Genomic DNA, 14,579 nt, shown 5'->3' on the forward strand with positions numbered 1-14,579 from the left:
TTTCGCAACGTATCACAGTCTGAGAAGAACCCAATCTGAATAATGGTAACGGCGTGTGTATCCTGCAAAGTGCAGAAACGGAAATGCGACAAAGCGACGCCAAAGTGCTCACAGTGTTCAATGTAAGGCGTCCGAACCACGCAAAGGCGGGGAGACCGGCCCCTAGGTACATTCAGATGACTGACCGCCGAAATAACATCGTAGCCGATCTTGCGAGTGTGTCTACCCGGGGCGGACAGGCAAAGTATCGCGAAAGATTTCTTCTAGTCGGATTGATCGTGATGCTGTGGCTGATAATAACGGCTTACCCCCAACTCCCGGCCTCCTCCATACCGACCATCCATGTGAACTCCAGAATGCCAACGAATTATGGGCGCCGCAGGTAGAGTTCCCATCTGTCTATTTTGTTGACCGAGACGTCTTCCGACAGCATCGTATCCACATCCCGACAGCCTGTCCCGGGACCAGTGCGTTTCCCACTGTCTTCATTGGAGCAACCTTGGCGGAGCAAGACTCGTACGTCTCGGCCTTCTTCAATGGAGTCCACAGATGGCTGCCTGTTCTCGATGAAGAGCGCTTCCGCGGCAGGTTATTGGGGAAAACGCCCACAGAGTTGCCCGCGGATGTAGCATTGCTTCTCCTTTGCATGAGACTCATCACCTCGGCACCCTCCGAGTCGTCACGAAACGGAACCCGCACCGACCTTCATCTTGCAGCCAAGCAGGGATTTCTAAACTTGGAGATGGCAGGTGTGTTGTCTGTTGAATGCCTGGAAGCTGGCCTACTCATCTCTCTGTACGAGATTAATCATGCCATCTACCCATCCGCATTTTTATCCGTGGGTGCTTGTACACGCTACGGCCAGGCGTTGGGCTTCGGCGGACCAAACACCTTAAAGCTGCGCCCTCCATATAATCGCAGCGAACTCGAAGAGAGCAGGCGACTTTGGTGGGCCGTTATTCTCCTAGACAGGTATTACCATTTTGGATCCCTCTCAATTCCATAAACCCCCTCCCACCCAGTAGCTAGATCTCTAGACATTCCCCCCACAACTCCCAAGGCCATTCATATTGGTTACCAGCCTAATAGCGATGTAGATATCTCAATCTCGGTTCTCCAAGTCGGCTCGCCTCCGTCCATGATCCACCAGATGATGATAGTATGGTCGTCCATGATGATGTACGGTGGCAACATCTAGCGCACGGCCTCGACATCGATGCTAATCTTTGTCAAGTCTCAGGAAACAGCCATCGCCAACAGCTTTGGATCCAACAAGCTCGGGCGGCGTGATCAAGGCTGTCCTGCTTTGATCGCACAGGCCACTAGACTGCTAGGAAAAGTGCTGTGGCACACATCCCATAACTATGGCTCTGAAATGGGCTCTGAAATAGGTTCAGAAGCCCAGTGTCTCGAACTTGGATCGTCGTTGAACCTACGGCAAGATAAAGAATCCTCACAACTTGGCCGCACGATAGCCTCACTTATCGATGCCGCAGTGACCGAAGCTAAGAAGTGGGCAGTTCCTATCGAGGAACAGCTTATGATTTGCTACAGGTAAGCATACATAAACACTCTATATAATGGTCCACTCACACGTTCAGTTCTCTCCTTGCACTCTATAACCACTCTAAGGCCTGCAAAGGCGATCATATGCGGTGGGACGAGCAGACATTAACCGCCGTCGAATCGACAAGGGTAACAATCGTCGAGCGGTGCAGAGATCTCCTTTCCGACCCAACTAGCAGTTTGGAGAGCATCTCACCCTTCTTCCTTCACTGCATTTATATGGCTGCCATTCTGGGCCAATCCGAGCCGCAAAGCACCATCGCGACAAGAGATGTGCTTGTGAAAGCACTTAGACGCCTCGAGCGGCGCTGGCAAGCAGCCGGTGAGCCTAATGTCCCGTGAATTTGCTGCCGCCTATCTAACAAGAGTTGAAATAGGTGTCTTTATAGAGATACTCGAAGCCAGAGAAATCCTACAATCACCTTGAGTATTATCTGTCGCTATTACAACTAGTCGTATCAATCCAATGCATAATGATGATCATAAACCAACTCCCATCTGGTTGGAAATACTTCTTATTTGAGGCCTCATCTTGACAACTTATCCCCCACTTCACTATTCCCCAGGCATTTTGGTGGGCTGTACTCCGTAGGCTCAATGTTGTCCGACTTTAGGTACGGACCAAGGATCAGCCACGCCTAATTCCCTTAACGCCGGCGTATCTCCTTGCTAGAATGACTACCATCCGGGTTTGCACCACGTTAGATCCTGGCTGCCTATTAAACTTTGATATGTTGCTTCATTGCTTTTGGGAATCTGATCTTATGCTTGCCTATTGTACATCTCTATCACTCTAGAGTACGTCTGTCCTGATCCAGTAAAAATGGTCTTCCCGAGCCCGGGGTGCCAAACATGCCGAAAACGCAAAGTCAAGGTAATTCATGAATTAAAATCATCTCTGTCATGGAAAACTAAATTTTGACAATTGATGATAAAAATAGTGTGATTGTACGAGACCTCTGTGTCAGAGATGTCGGACCGGCGACAGAAGATGCACCTGGAACTCGGATGAGCAGACAGGTTTGCACTTTAGGAGCGAAAACGCGTTCGCTATGGGCCTTCAGCGACGTCCACCTAAGACAAGCGGCAGCCAAGCACCGGGGCTTATGGGCTCAGGCTCAGCTTTTTCACTGGTATCGAATAACAGCAGAATACAGCCAGCGCTATCACTGCCATTAGAGATGCACGCACTCTATTATTTTGCAGATAGCGTTTCTACGGAGAGGCATATACTAGGGAATGGCGGCCCTGAATACAGTCCGCACGTTCTTCATCATTGGAAGTTGGCTAAGCCGGACTCTTGTCTCCGTCTCGCATTGGAGGCCTATTCGCATGCCCTAATAGGACGAAAAAGGGATGTGAGACCAGCCCTTTGCCTTTCCCAAAGAGTATACGCAAAGGCCGTGGAGGAGATCCAGAACGCCATGAGTACAATATCGAGTGATACGATATATCAGGTGATGCTAGCCATGATGCTAATGGGCGGCTATGAGAACATCATGTACTTTGCCAGAGAATATACGGCACCACCTCCTGACGCCGTCGGTTCCCGTTTCTGGAAGAGCGTCTGCCATGAGAAGGGCGCGGCCAGCCTGCTCAGTACACGCCGCGAGAGAGGCTTCGCAGCAGATACAGAGTTGGACAAGGCGATTCGACAAAAGTGTGTAAGTAAATCTAGCAATTGACATCACGAAATTTTATGCAGGGCGTACGCTGACCTGTAGCCCATGCAGCTTCGTATCATCATCCTCCGCGGAGGGGCAATGCCGGCTTGGTTAGAAGATGGCTCGGACTGGGGCGAAGAAGGTCACGAATTGGAGTTGGACTCGCTCATAATCCGTGTTTTGACTTTGAGGAATAAATCGATATCTCTCGTGAGAGATATGGATGGGACAGACCCAGAACTCATCGAAAATGTTAAGTCGATCGCAATGGAAGCATACGCGCTCGATTATGATCTTGCTTCATGGCCATTGGGGCTTGCTCAAGACTGGAGGTTCCAAATCAGCCGCACTCGCTCACAGCCGAGTTTGAGCGCAGTGGATTCCCGTGCAAACACACCTTCGCATACTTATTCTTCGGTTGGCCATGCAGCAATATGGAATCGATACCGCGCTCTTCGTCTAATCACAAATAGCATTCAGAAACGAGCCTTCTTTGCACTCCAGTCGCTATCTGATGGCTCTTTGGCGGAAACGAATATGCAGAGATGTCAAGTTAACATTAACAATCTTGCTGTCGATCTACGCTGTGGAGTAGAGTTCTCTCTCACTTCTCAGGCCCCTGTTAGAGGTGCTAAGGCTACCACATTTCTTGACGAGCCTCACCCGAGTGTAGCTGCATTACTAGCATGGCCATTAACTGTGGCCGTGAGCGTCGATGCCGTCGAGCCTCCGGAAAAGACTTGGTTGAAGGGTGCCTTGAAGGCCGTTGCACGATCTTTGGGGCACACGCTCCTTGAATCCGTCAGTGACAATGGGGAGTTCAAGTTTTGATCTTTTGGACAACCATGATGGGATTTCGAAGCTTTGGGTAACTCTTTAACATACTAATGGTAAATTATGATGGGACTGAGGTCGCGAGTATTATCCACAGAGTAGGCTAATTGGATAGACATCAACACAATATTTATGTCTAAGAACATAACTTCACTGCATTATTGACAATCGCATCCTCTGTAGATAATTAAATCACCAGTCTTTCTTCAGTCTCTCTCCTAGCCCCCGACATAGCTCATACTCACCACAGCTGAAGCCCATCCATAGAAGGTCCTCGGGACCAAATACCTCTGGCAATCAGGTGTTCCCCTTTCATACGAGAGATCTGCTCCAAGATACGGAGATGGCGGGAGTAACGGGCTTAAGCTTAACATGTGTGCTACAATACTGCATTATTATGTCTGTAGCTGTTCTCATATGTGATACTGCGACCACAGATTTGTAATCTTCATTTACAAGGTTGCAGAGGATTATGGTCCGATTTTCAGGTCTCAGTCTATTTGCGGGTATCTTCACGACCTTGCAGAATTTAGTGTGATCTACTCGATTCCTCCGGGATTTCACTAGACATTCTTGGAAAGGAGCTAAACCGTTTCTGGATAAACGCGCGAGGTCTCCATACTTCGCTCTTTGTCAGTTCAGCTACCAGGAACAAGAATTAGTAAAAGAAGTTCGACATGACCGAAGAAGAAAGACTGGAAGCAATATTGAACAATGGCAAGTTAACACCATCTACAAATTTGTACTGCAGGGTATGAGCTAAAATGCATGTTACGGAGTTATCGGATGTTAAAAGTCTCAAAATCTCAGGAGACAGTTAGTCGGAATGTGTATAAAAGGTCTGGACGACGCGATGGTTTCTACAGTTTTTGACAAGACAACAACGTCTATTTCGAACATCTCTCATCTTGACATACAATCTGTTTTAAAAGAGCAAAATTACAGTCCATCTTATTCGTTCTTTCCCCGCAGAACCAATGGCTTTCTCACTGCCTCCAGCGCTCCAGAAGAGCCTTGACGAAAGTCGTGTCGAGTATGTGAGGCTCGGCACATCAGGCCTCCGAGTCTCTGTACCAATACTCGGCGCGATGTCCTTGGGCTCTTCTAAATGGATGCCGTGGGTGCTCGACGAAGATGAATCCATTGAGATTCTCAAGGCGGCCTATGATCGAGGTTTAAACACCTGGGACACGGCAGACCTTTACTCGAATGGCATTAGTGAGCAGGTTATCGGAAAAGCACTGAAGAAGCATAATATTCCACGCGAGAAAGTTGTCATCATGACCAAGTGCTTTCTCGCCATAACCGATGAGCCCGATATTTTTACGGGTCCGTGGCAGCAAGAGATGTCACAGATGAAGGATTATGTGAACCAATCAGGTACGTTATCACTAGCTATATGACATTGCTGTTGAATTATGAGGCTAGATACAAGAAGCTAATCATGTGTTGGCGTAGGTCTCTCTCGCAACGCCATATTCAGGGCAGTCGATGCATCTCTTAAACGTCTCGGAACCGATTACATCGATCTCTTTATGATACACCGATTCGACCCCTCCACGCCAGTTGAAGAGACGATGAGAGCTTTACACGATTTAGTCGTGTCTGGGAAAATAAGATACATTGGCGCCTCCTCGATGTGGGCAACGCAATTTGCGCGCATGCAATCCGTGGCTGAGCAGAATGGCTGGAGCAAGTTCATCAGCATGCAAAACTACTATAACCTGTGCTATCGCGAAGAAGAGCGAGAGATGAACAGATACTGCAATGAAACAGGAGTGGGAATCATGCCATGGTCGCCCAACTTTGGTGGTAAATTGGCAAAACCACTCGGAGACGCAACATCCGTGAGAGCACAGATGCCTTCGCCAACTGGCAACGGCCTTACCAAGGCAGACGAAGCGATTATCCAGCGGGTAGAGGAATTGGCCTCCAAAAAAGAGTGGAAGATGAGCCAAGTCGCCCTTGCTTGGCTTCGCAGCAAAGGAGCAGTACCAGTTGTTGGTCTGAACTCATTGCTGAGACTTGAAGAAGCATGCGATCTACGCGGAAAAGAGCTGACAGCTGACGATATCAAGTATTTGGAGGAGCCTTATGTGCCAAAGAACATTGTCGGCCATACTTAGCTTCCCATGATCGAGGATATGACAGGGGGTTCTGTGGCCAGTCAAGAAGATGTCTTGGATTATTATAGGAACAATCTTGTCCACAAGACAAAATTTTAGATGCTTTTGCTTGGATTAGCTAAGTCAATGTAACTGAAGACAATTCCTATATTTTATACTATTTCCAAGGCAACTAAGTCTCCTGCTCGTGCTTCAACGTTCTCAAACAAAGCGCTGTGGTAATCTCCAGGAGAAGCAAAATATCGACCAGCTTCAAAAGACATTCCCTTTTCAGAAAATCTCCATTTTCCAGAGGGTATCTCGGATCCAGAGGACCTCATATATTCAGAGAACTGCTGATCCAGAGCAGATCGTGAATGTCCAAAACCCCTCCAATATCCATAGGACTGTTTATTCAAGTAGTCCAAATAATCCAGGATATTTCCACCAGTAGAACCCAGCTCCCCATCCATTACACCCTTCATAAAACAATCTCCAACCAGTTGATATTTCCGGACGAGTCCAGAATGGCCTTGAGAATTGCAGTGTGATACGGGTCGTAGAACAAGTGGTAGGTTGCTGCCTGGCAGAATATAAATCTCATCGCCCTCCTTTATTAGCATTGGGCCCAAACCAACAGGCTCAAATGTCGCCCGATTCCAGTCTTTATAGTCCGGTTCATTCGAGAAAAATGTTCGGTTGGTTGCTGAGAGTCTCATAATATCTGTAAAATGACCGAAATGCCCAAATATAGTGTTGATATGTGACCAGTACCGATCTTCATCTTGCTCTCGAGAATTTGGTGAGATCGTTCGGTCAAGCCACCATAGGAGGGCCTTTGTATCCTTAGTGTTGAGTCGTTTCAGCCATGCACGTCCAAAATCAGCGGCATCGGACAAGATGGTTTTCACAAAGTCTTCTTTTGCAGAATTTTTACGAAAATATGCTCCTGGCCAAGTCAGAGCCATCTCCCGCCATCTTTTAAGTACCTCGACCGTTGAATTTCGATCAGATGATGCATAGAGTGGTTCTGCGATTTTGGATACTGTTGCAATCTTGATGCCATGAACTGCTAGAGAATGACCAGAATGATGAATAAGGCCATACTTTGGCAGATCTCTACGACCGTCTTTATGGCAGTAATCTGCCAAAGCCTCGCAGAGGTGCTTAATCTCTTCTATCTCGGGCGAAGTAGATTTGGTATTCAAGCATCGTAGCTTCTGTGCAAGTTCCTCGCGAAGAAGAGCTCGCGTGTCGACTTCAGCTTTTAGTGAGTCAAGGAGTAAAGCCATCTCTCGTTTAATGGATTCATGTTTGAAGGTTTTGCTCGTGTCCGTAATAAATATTGGCGCTACTCCCTTACTGGCATTGAAAAGAGAAGAAAGAGTAGCTCGTTGGCGTTGGTTCTCATCAAGCTCTGTGCTCCAATCTGGAACCCAAGATGGTATGTCTCGTCTCGTTTTGCGACTGTGATCTCCGTACAGAACGGAAAGAGACTTGGTATTTCTCATTGTCTCAATTATTGGCGCCATGAAGACTTCCTTCACATCTAACCGGTAATCAGGCCGAATAGCGGTTGTTTGGTTGCACAGCCCTAGAAGAGCGTAGACTCTGTCTCGATCATCAGAGGCCTTGCGGTGTCCAAAATACCTCATGAGCGATAGGAGATCAGTTTCTTGAGACATCCTCCAATTCTCCCGGAAATGATGCAAGTTGGAGACACGCGAGAAAAGGTTAAAAACTTTCAAGTCGCTGGTGGGAATATAGCTAGGATGGCCTGCGTATGAAGATTCCCAGTCATGTAGGACAGTTGCAACTTCAACTAGTAACTCCCATGAGATTTCCACATTACCGTATCTCACGGTGAGCTGTTTAGCGACGACTGCTTCTTGAACTACCCATATCCGATCCCACCAGGATACAAGTAATGTGCGTCGCAATGCTTCAGAAAGTTGTGTTAAATGATCTTGCGGGAAATCTGCCAGAAATTTAAATAAATCCGAACAGCTTAGGCACTGGGCCACCACGGTCAGAAAAGAAAATACTTCATGGGCCTGAACCGGTGTCTTCAATGGCGATGCCTTCCAAGCATCGATTGCAGCGGACGCATCCAGGGTGCCAACATCAAATCTCTTGAGCGGACGTAAATCTCCAGATGATTTGGAATGTTGCTTGCTGTAGTCTAGCCCATTACCGAGAAATATTATCACCTCGTTAGCATTGCTATAGATCTCACGCATCTGAGCAACCTGCGATGATCGCTCCTCGGTGTTGCTTTGGTCAATGCACTATGTATCGATTAGTAGTTGACTATCTGCTTGGTTTGGTAGTAGCATAATCACCAATGCATCAATCCATAGAGTGACTCTCTCTTCTTGATCTCTCAAATGTTTTAGAGCAGTTTCAAGGTTGGCTGTCACCTTGATCTTGTAATCATTGACCAGGATCTCTGGGGGGTTTCGCCTGGGACGACCCCAAACATACGAAAGGGCCTTATATGGAGGATATCGATCGCGAATTCGATTATAATACTTGAGCGTACAGTGGATCTCATCGTTCCATTGACCCGGATATAGGTCAATTAAACGGAAAAATCCAAGTTCTGTAGATAGATTGGCTGTACTCGATGTCGCAGGCAGTGAATATAAGGGGTTATCAGGCCTTCGATGGCGTAAGGTGTCCATATTTACAATGGCTTATTTCATGGCGGTATGTAGTAATTCGTGTCAATTTAAAACCAAAAAAATCTGTGTGAGAAACAATGCGGGGTATAGTCAAGAACGTTTTAGAAAATCCGAATCTTCAATGATGCCGATCTACTCCCTCTCAGCCCAAAGGGAAGCCTAATACCGCGCATCTTTTGTTCAGGCGTCAGCCTCCGAACAGGCAGCTGGTGGCTATGCAGCGCAATAACATGACCAATCAGATTCCGAGGCCCCAACACCGCCTTCACACAACGCACATCAATGGAGAAATGGTGTTTTCATTGGTAGCTGCTCGCTGTATGCTTATCCTGTGCAAATTAAAGTGACATGAGGCTTTATGCTAGGCTCATATCCGATAGGACGTCGCCACTTGGGTGCGACCAACGGCAAATCCAGATTCATAGAGCTATATTACGCCCAGTAAATAAAGCTACAGAATGCCGGATGTTAAGAACAAAAGAAAGAAAAGTTGGAGGGTAATGACTGGCAAATACCTAGAATCGAATGCGGGGCTAAGAGCTCATCTCAGATTTATTTAATACCTGTGAGTGTGGCACATATAACAAGGCCTTAGAATTGGTATATCAATCCCGTCCACAGGTCACTTTCATCATGTGCATGTCTTCAACCAACTCAGAAAACAACAGCCATAAACGTTTGGATCTACTTCCAAATTCATACTGATATTAGCCGACGGATCGTGTTATCCAGGTAAATATTTAGAAATAAAGGCATTCGGCCGCCATTATCTGGTCTGAGATCTTGGTGGGGATACTCGTTTCGGAGATAGCATAAGAGATCACTACCGAGTCATGAGTGCAATCTTCGTCACTGCATGATATCAGTCAACACCAACTCGAGACACGACAGAGTGTTTGACATACCTATAAAGGAAGCACTTAATAGTGCGATCCTTGATTGTTGGAATGAATATAGAACCACTGCTAATAATTCAGCCTGCGGTCTCCTTCTTATACGAAATTGAACTCACATGTAAAGAGAGTCGAGGGCAGTACACTGGTTATCGATCAAGGTGCGGCTGCCTTTGTAGTTCTCATGGGAGAAGACAAGGGCCTATATCGATTGACTTTGATCAGCACTGATTCAATGCCGTTTAATAGGCTGAGTTCGACTCACAAATGGATCTGGTGCTGGACCAGCGCCCTTTACAGCAGATGCCAGAAGAGCGAAGGTGAACGGCAGCAGGACGGACAATTGTATGATTGCGAATATGCTATTGCAGATCTAATGTTTTGAAGAAAGAGATGGACACGGTATTGAAGATTGCGAAAATGGTTACTCTTCGAAGAGTATTGAATAGTTATTTATATGCGATTTTAACATGGCAAGTTGCGGTGAGGGTAATGGGCCATTTGTAGACATGTATATGAAGCCTCATCCACAAAAAGAGTACTAGTAGTAATACAGAGAGTACTACAGAACACATTACGAGAAATTCTGCAGGGGTATGAGCTTTCATTTCCGTGTGTTTCAGATCGGATTTCAGCGTGACACGTATTGGCTGAATTTGGACCTTGGCTTCAGTGTTATCTCAATATTTTGCTTGATCATTTTGTCAGATATGCTCTGCAGCACTGAAATGGCGTAAAATATTGTAGCTCTATCATGTTAACATTTTAAACGATCAATATCGTTTTCAACTCCTCTGTTATAAATTCACTGGTGACGTCAAATACTAGAATAGGTGAGAAGAAGTTACACAAAGCATGCATGTTTGAGACATCGGGCACCTCTTTGCCTTTATCCCCACGTCGATCATAATACGAAGAGGGGGGAAGGATTAGAAGGTGCATCTCTACTGAAGACATATTCTAGCCTAATGAAGCAATCTTACCTCATTCGGCTACACATAAAGAGTAAGTCAAGACTAATACTGGACGAAATCTTGTGACTCTGCCAAAGTATTAGGAGAGTCACTAGTCCGCCACGACAGGGCTCCTGTTCGATGAGTAAACGCGACATAAACAATCGACATACGCTCGGTGAGTGAGAGCTGCAGCTTGGAAGACTCTGCTTTCTACGAGCTAATGAATCTGGAACCACAGATATATGCCAAAACTTGGGTGCTTGGCCTGATCTTTTGGATACCAACGACTTCAGTTACCAACTAGTGATCCTAGAATAATGGGACCGTTTAGAGACAGCTAACGTCTTAACTAGAGGATCCGTAGCAATATAGTTGTTCAGTCTCTACGAGACATTAAAGTCCCTCCAATGAAGAAAACGCTTAGCTATTCCAAATGTTGAAGAAAGTCTTCAGGTCGCTTGCCTGGGTGCCTAGCCAGTTAAATACCTCACCTACCTTGACATAGTGTTATAGGTTAACTACCTAGTAGAAAGGAGAAAACATTCTGAACAAACAAAGCTTTCCTAAGATGCCTCTGTGGTTAGCCCCTCAAACACTGTGCACACTTGATAAATGGTTAAAAGTCTACATATGTAATTAGACTGTGTATGAAGAAACTGATTCACTTCATAATTGAGGTACGTCTCTCGTCTGAGATCATGATGGGATTGGAGTCACGAAGCTCTTTGTCGCGTGGAGGGGCTCGCCGCTAGCCGTAGCATGTACCTGTACTTGGCTCTTCCCCCGCCATACAGGGGTCTCGCAGGAGGGCTCACATTATGCGATCTCCTAGCGTTGTGTTCAAAAGTACATATACCCGAGCATGGGCCGTGGACATGTGCCTCCCCTTAGAGCTTGGACGTATCACCGCATTTATCACAAACTACTTCAACGTTTCTTTGCCATACAACTTATAGCTGCTATGAGGTGTGCGTCTTAAAGGCGCGTCTAAGAAAAGTAAAGATGGAATATTTGGAATCTGATCGAAAGAGTCATAGCTCTGCTTACTGGCCCCACTGGATACTCGCTTTAGTGCTCTCGTCTTTCTCAGGTATAAGACAGCCAAGGCCCCCCAGATGAAGCTTTACGAATGCACTGAAGTATAGCCTCGTGTATCCATTTCGGTCAGCCGCTTAGCCACAAACAATCTCTTCAGCATCCTGTGTAACGGTTAGAGAACGCCCAGATCGCCATGAGCAGTGCCGCGGATGACGTTGTCTCCCTATTCCGCATCCATACAGCGGCTCTTGCCAAGCAAGATTGGGCCACAATTACTGCCAGGCTTCACCCGAACCTTACTCGAAACCACATCGCTCTAACCGCCGAGCAGTATGTTAATCAAGCAAAAGAGGGCTTCAAGGCGATACCCGACTTGGAAGTCACCCTAGACCAGGCTTTCGCCGATAAAAGCAACAACTTCGTGTTTGGTCGATTGATCGTGCGCGGCACTCTCAAACAAGAGTTTATGGGAATCAAGCCCTCTGGAAGACCATTTGAGTTCTCAGAACTTACAATCTACGAGTATAGAGATGGTAAAGTTTTTCGAATTCTCACGGCTACGGACAAAGAGTCAATAAAGAATCAGGTTGAGAGCCTTCCCCGGACACCATTCGACACAGGGTATGGTTATGGGCTCCCTGAACAGACAACCGGCTTGAAAGAGAAATTTACAAGTGTTATTGAAGGCATAACCAAGGGAAATGTAAAGGAAACTGTCGTCAAATATTGCGCTCCTAATGTTCTGTTTAATGGCATACAGAATATTACGAGGGAAGAGATAATTCAACAGAACTTGACTATACAAGACGCACTCACAGACTTGAAAGTGGAGTTTGACGGGCTAGTAGTTGATGAAGACCACCAACGGGTTGGCTCTGCCTACTATGTCACTGGACGAGTCACCAAGCCGTTCAAAGACTATTTACCGGATCAAATCGTTCAGCAATACAAGTACGTCATCCATTTCATTAACGAAGATGGGCAACTTGGGGCCATTACGTCGCTAGTAGAGAGCGAAAAAGCCATTGATGAGGGTATTGAAGTTGCGCATTGATATTATGGGAAAGAATCGGTTAAACCTGAAAGCTTTGCTGTGGCCTTGGACAAGTCTACATCAATACTTTTTTTTTAGAGATCTCGGAATATAGTAAATGCCCACACCCTCATTTGTATCCAGTAACGATGTTTCTACACGTCTGAGTCTTTTGCCATACAATAAAGTGAAAGAGAAAATCTTGACCGGAAACCGCTAAATAGGATATTATTCAGTTGAAAAAAAGCGAACATCTTGCTGGTCAAGAATCGCAAAGTTGTCGTGCGGAAGACTATAGTTCCACTCTCGCTGTGTAATAATTAACTCCTCTCATAAGATACAGAATGAAAATACCTGCTATATAGACCTTATAACGCAGAAACTCCTATGTGGCCAACTCATTCCCATCCATGTATTGATCATACTGTACGCGGATTTAGGACTCATTTCCGAAATTTCCTATTTCGGAATGTGTAGGTGGATACGCGCTCTCTCTGTTCTGCTTACATACATATCGACATTAGTCAGAATCTCGGATCAAGCAGGTTCATGATAGATGGTCACCGCTGCCGTCTACTAGATACCCTCACGAACATCTTTAAGAAACTTGAGAACTTTGAGTGACAGTTTCCAATACATAATCATGAGAGCAGGAAGCAACCGAACTGCAAAAGAGCCACAGCTTAAGACGCGAATCCGTCGTTGGAGACGGTACCAACCGCCGACGAATCTTGAATGTGGTAATGATTCGGTAGCTGAAACAGCACTATCTGGGCAATCAAATAGACGACTGAGAAAGAGGATCGGGCTGGAATTTATCAATACAGCTCATCCTCATGATGCCACCTCATCGGCTGCCATTTCTAGCATTCGGTCACACGCGGCACGGAATATCCATGCGTCACATCGCGCGTCGGCCTCACAGCCGAAGGGGAGTGAGAGGAGGAGAAGAACGCAAATGGATATTAATGACGTCTCTCTTCTGAGTATAGATTGGCCGGTGAACCTAATGGTTCCTATTTACAGCGGTCTACTTCATTGCTTTGCACGGCCAATGACAAAGTTTGAACATTTTCTTCTCGACTACTGTAAGTGGCTGCCGGATGAATGAATTTGAGACTTCTACCCGTATACCACTGACTTTCCATTAGATGCAGCATCAGTTATCCCGGATGCCCATCTTTGGTGCCACCATGGCGATGAGGAGACCCTGTTTATTGAAGGTGTAAGACTGTATTGGCTTCCCTTTGTAGTCACGGACAGTGGCTTGTTAGCTGGTATATTCCTATCCTCATGTCGTAATCTTGCACTTCGCGAGCACCGACCACAAGCAAATCATGAGTACTCTCAACTTGCAATGGTGTACAAGCTCGAGTGCATCAGGTCTGTAAATGAGGCTATTGCGGCAGAAGGACCAACTATTACCGAGACAACAATTGCGAAAACCCTACTATTATGTGCGGATGAAGTAAGTCAGAAGCTATTCCCCAAGTGCGAAGAGACGGTGTCTAATAAAACTATGGCGTAGTTCATGTGCAATGACCTAAACGCCTCAGCTCTGCATTTCGAAGGTTTGAACAACATGATTAAGTTGAAAGGAGGTTTATCAAATGTCGGAGTCAATGGGTTTCTGAGAAAGGCTCTTAAATGGTGCAATTTGGAAAACATTCTGAAAATAAGCTTACCAAATTATAATCTCAAAAGTACTAGAGATACTATATGAGAAGCTATGTCTTTATCTAGTAGCTGTATAATAATATAACTTCCATTAAAACCTTTCCATGCAAGGACATATTGAACGAGACT

General features: G+C 46.0%; 5 protein-coding genes across 5 annotated transcripts; 4 read left to right on the forward strand and 1 right to left on the reverse strand.

Moving 5' to 3' along the window:
- Positions 1-176: 176 nt before the first annotated feature.
- Positions 177-4,061, forward strand: V8C40DRAFT_275401 (fungal specific transcription factor domain-containing protein; the record flags this gene model as incomplete). Its single annotated transcript, XM_083220703.1, has 7 exons — positions 177-278; positions 356-972; positions 1,098-1,164; positions 1,235-1,554; positions 1,602-1,888; positions 2,911-3,230; positions 3,291-4,061. The coding sequence occupies 7 exons, from the start codon at positions 177-179 to the stop codon at positions 4,059-4,061; spliced, it is 2,484 nt and encodes an 827-aa protein (XP_083072023.1).
- Positions 4,062-4,734: 673 nt separating this feature from the next.
- Positions 4,735-6,293, forward strand: V8C40DRAFT_34753 (aldo/keto reductase). Its single transcript, XM_083222870.1, has 2 exons — positions 4,735-5,444; positions 5,523-6,293. Exons 1-2 carry the CDS (start codon positions 5,042-5,044, stop codon positions 6,188-6,190), a joined length of 1,071 nt encoding a protein of 356 aa, XP_083072024.1. The 5' UTR covers positions 4,735-5,041; the 3' UTR covers positions 6,191-6,293.
- A 49-nt stretch (positions 6,294-6,342) lies between these two features.
- On the reverse strand, positions 6,343-8,976 carry V8C40DRAFT_280040 (HET domain-containing protein; the record flags this gene model as incomplete). The annotated part of the gene is made up of 2 exons (XM_083221334.1): positions 8,512-8,976; positions 6,343-8,457 (listed from the first exon to the last, which is right to left on the reverse strand). The coding sequence occupies exons 1-2, from the start codon at positions 8,851-8,853 to the stop codon at positions 6,343-6,345; spliced, it is 2,457 nt and encodes an 818-aa protein (XP_083072025.1). The 5' UTR covers positions 8,854-8,976.
- A 2,625-nt stretch (positions 8,977-11,601) lies between these two features.
- V8C40DRAFT_247875 (ester cyclase) lies at positions 11,602-12,985 on the forward strand. The gene has a single exon (XM_083216421.1). The coding sequence runs from the start codon at positions 11,934-11,936 to the stop codon at positions 12,792-12,794; it is 861 nt and encodes a 286-aa protein (XP_083072026.1). The 5' UTR covers positions 11,602-11,933; the 3' UTR covers positions 12,795-12,985.
- Positions 12,986-13,346: 361 nt separating this feature from the next.
- Positions 13,347-14,519, forward strand: V8C40DRAFT_247876 (uncharacterized protein). The gene is made up of 3 exons (XM_083216422.1): positions 13,347-13,861; positions 13,925-14,241; positions 14,302-14,519. Exons 1-3 carry the CDS (start codon positions 13,417-13,419, stop codon positions 14,494-14,496), a joined length of 957 nt encoding a protein of 318 aa, XP_083072027.1. The 5' UTR covers positions 13,347-13,416; the 3' UTR covers positions 14,497-14,519.
- Positions 14,520-14,579: the final 60 nt, after the last annotated feature.

The sequence above is a fragment of the Trichoderma camerunense genome (assembly GCF_050948025.1).
Source record: "Trichoderma camerunense strain CBS 138272 chromosome Unknown V8C40scaffold_11, whole genome shotgun sequence".
NCBI lineage: Eukaryota > Fungi > Ascomycota > Sordariomycetes > Hypocreales > Hypocreaceae > Trichoderma > Trichoderma camerunense.

What these genes read in the sequence shown, in the direction of transcription:
- V8C40DRAFT_34753 (XM_083222870.1), top strand. Translation starts at nt 5,042, where the DNA reads ATGGCTTTCTCACTGCCTCCAGCGCTCCAGAAGAGCCTTGACGAAAGT. An exon ending in GGATTATGTGAACCAATCAG is followed by an intron (nt 5,445 to 5,522) that starts GTACGTTATCAC and finishes GTGTTGGCGTAG; the next exon opens with GTCTCTCTCGCAACGCCATA.
- V8C40DRAFT_247875 (XM_083216421.1), top strand. Translation starts at nt 11,934, where the DNA reads ATGAGCAGTGCCGCGGATGACGTTGTCTCCCTATTCCGCATCCATACA.
- V8C40DRAFT_247876 (XM_083216422.1), top strand. Translation starts at nt 13,417, where the DNA reads ATGAGAGCAGGAAGCAACCGAACTGCAAAAGAGCCACAGCTTAAGACG. An exon ending in ACATTTTCTTCTCGACTACT is followed by an intron (nt 13,862 to 13,924) that starts GTAAGTGGCTGC and finishes ACTTTCCATTAG; the next exon opens with ATGCAGCATCAGTTATCCCG. An exon ending in TACTATTATGTGCGGATGAA is followed by an intron (nt 14,242 to 14,301) that starts GTAAGTCAGAAG and finishes ACTATGGCGTAG; the next exon opens with TTCATGTGCAATGACCTAAA.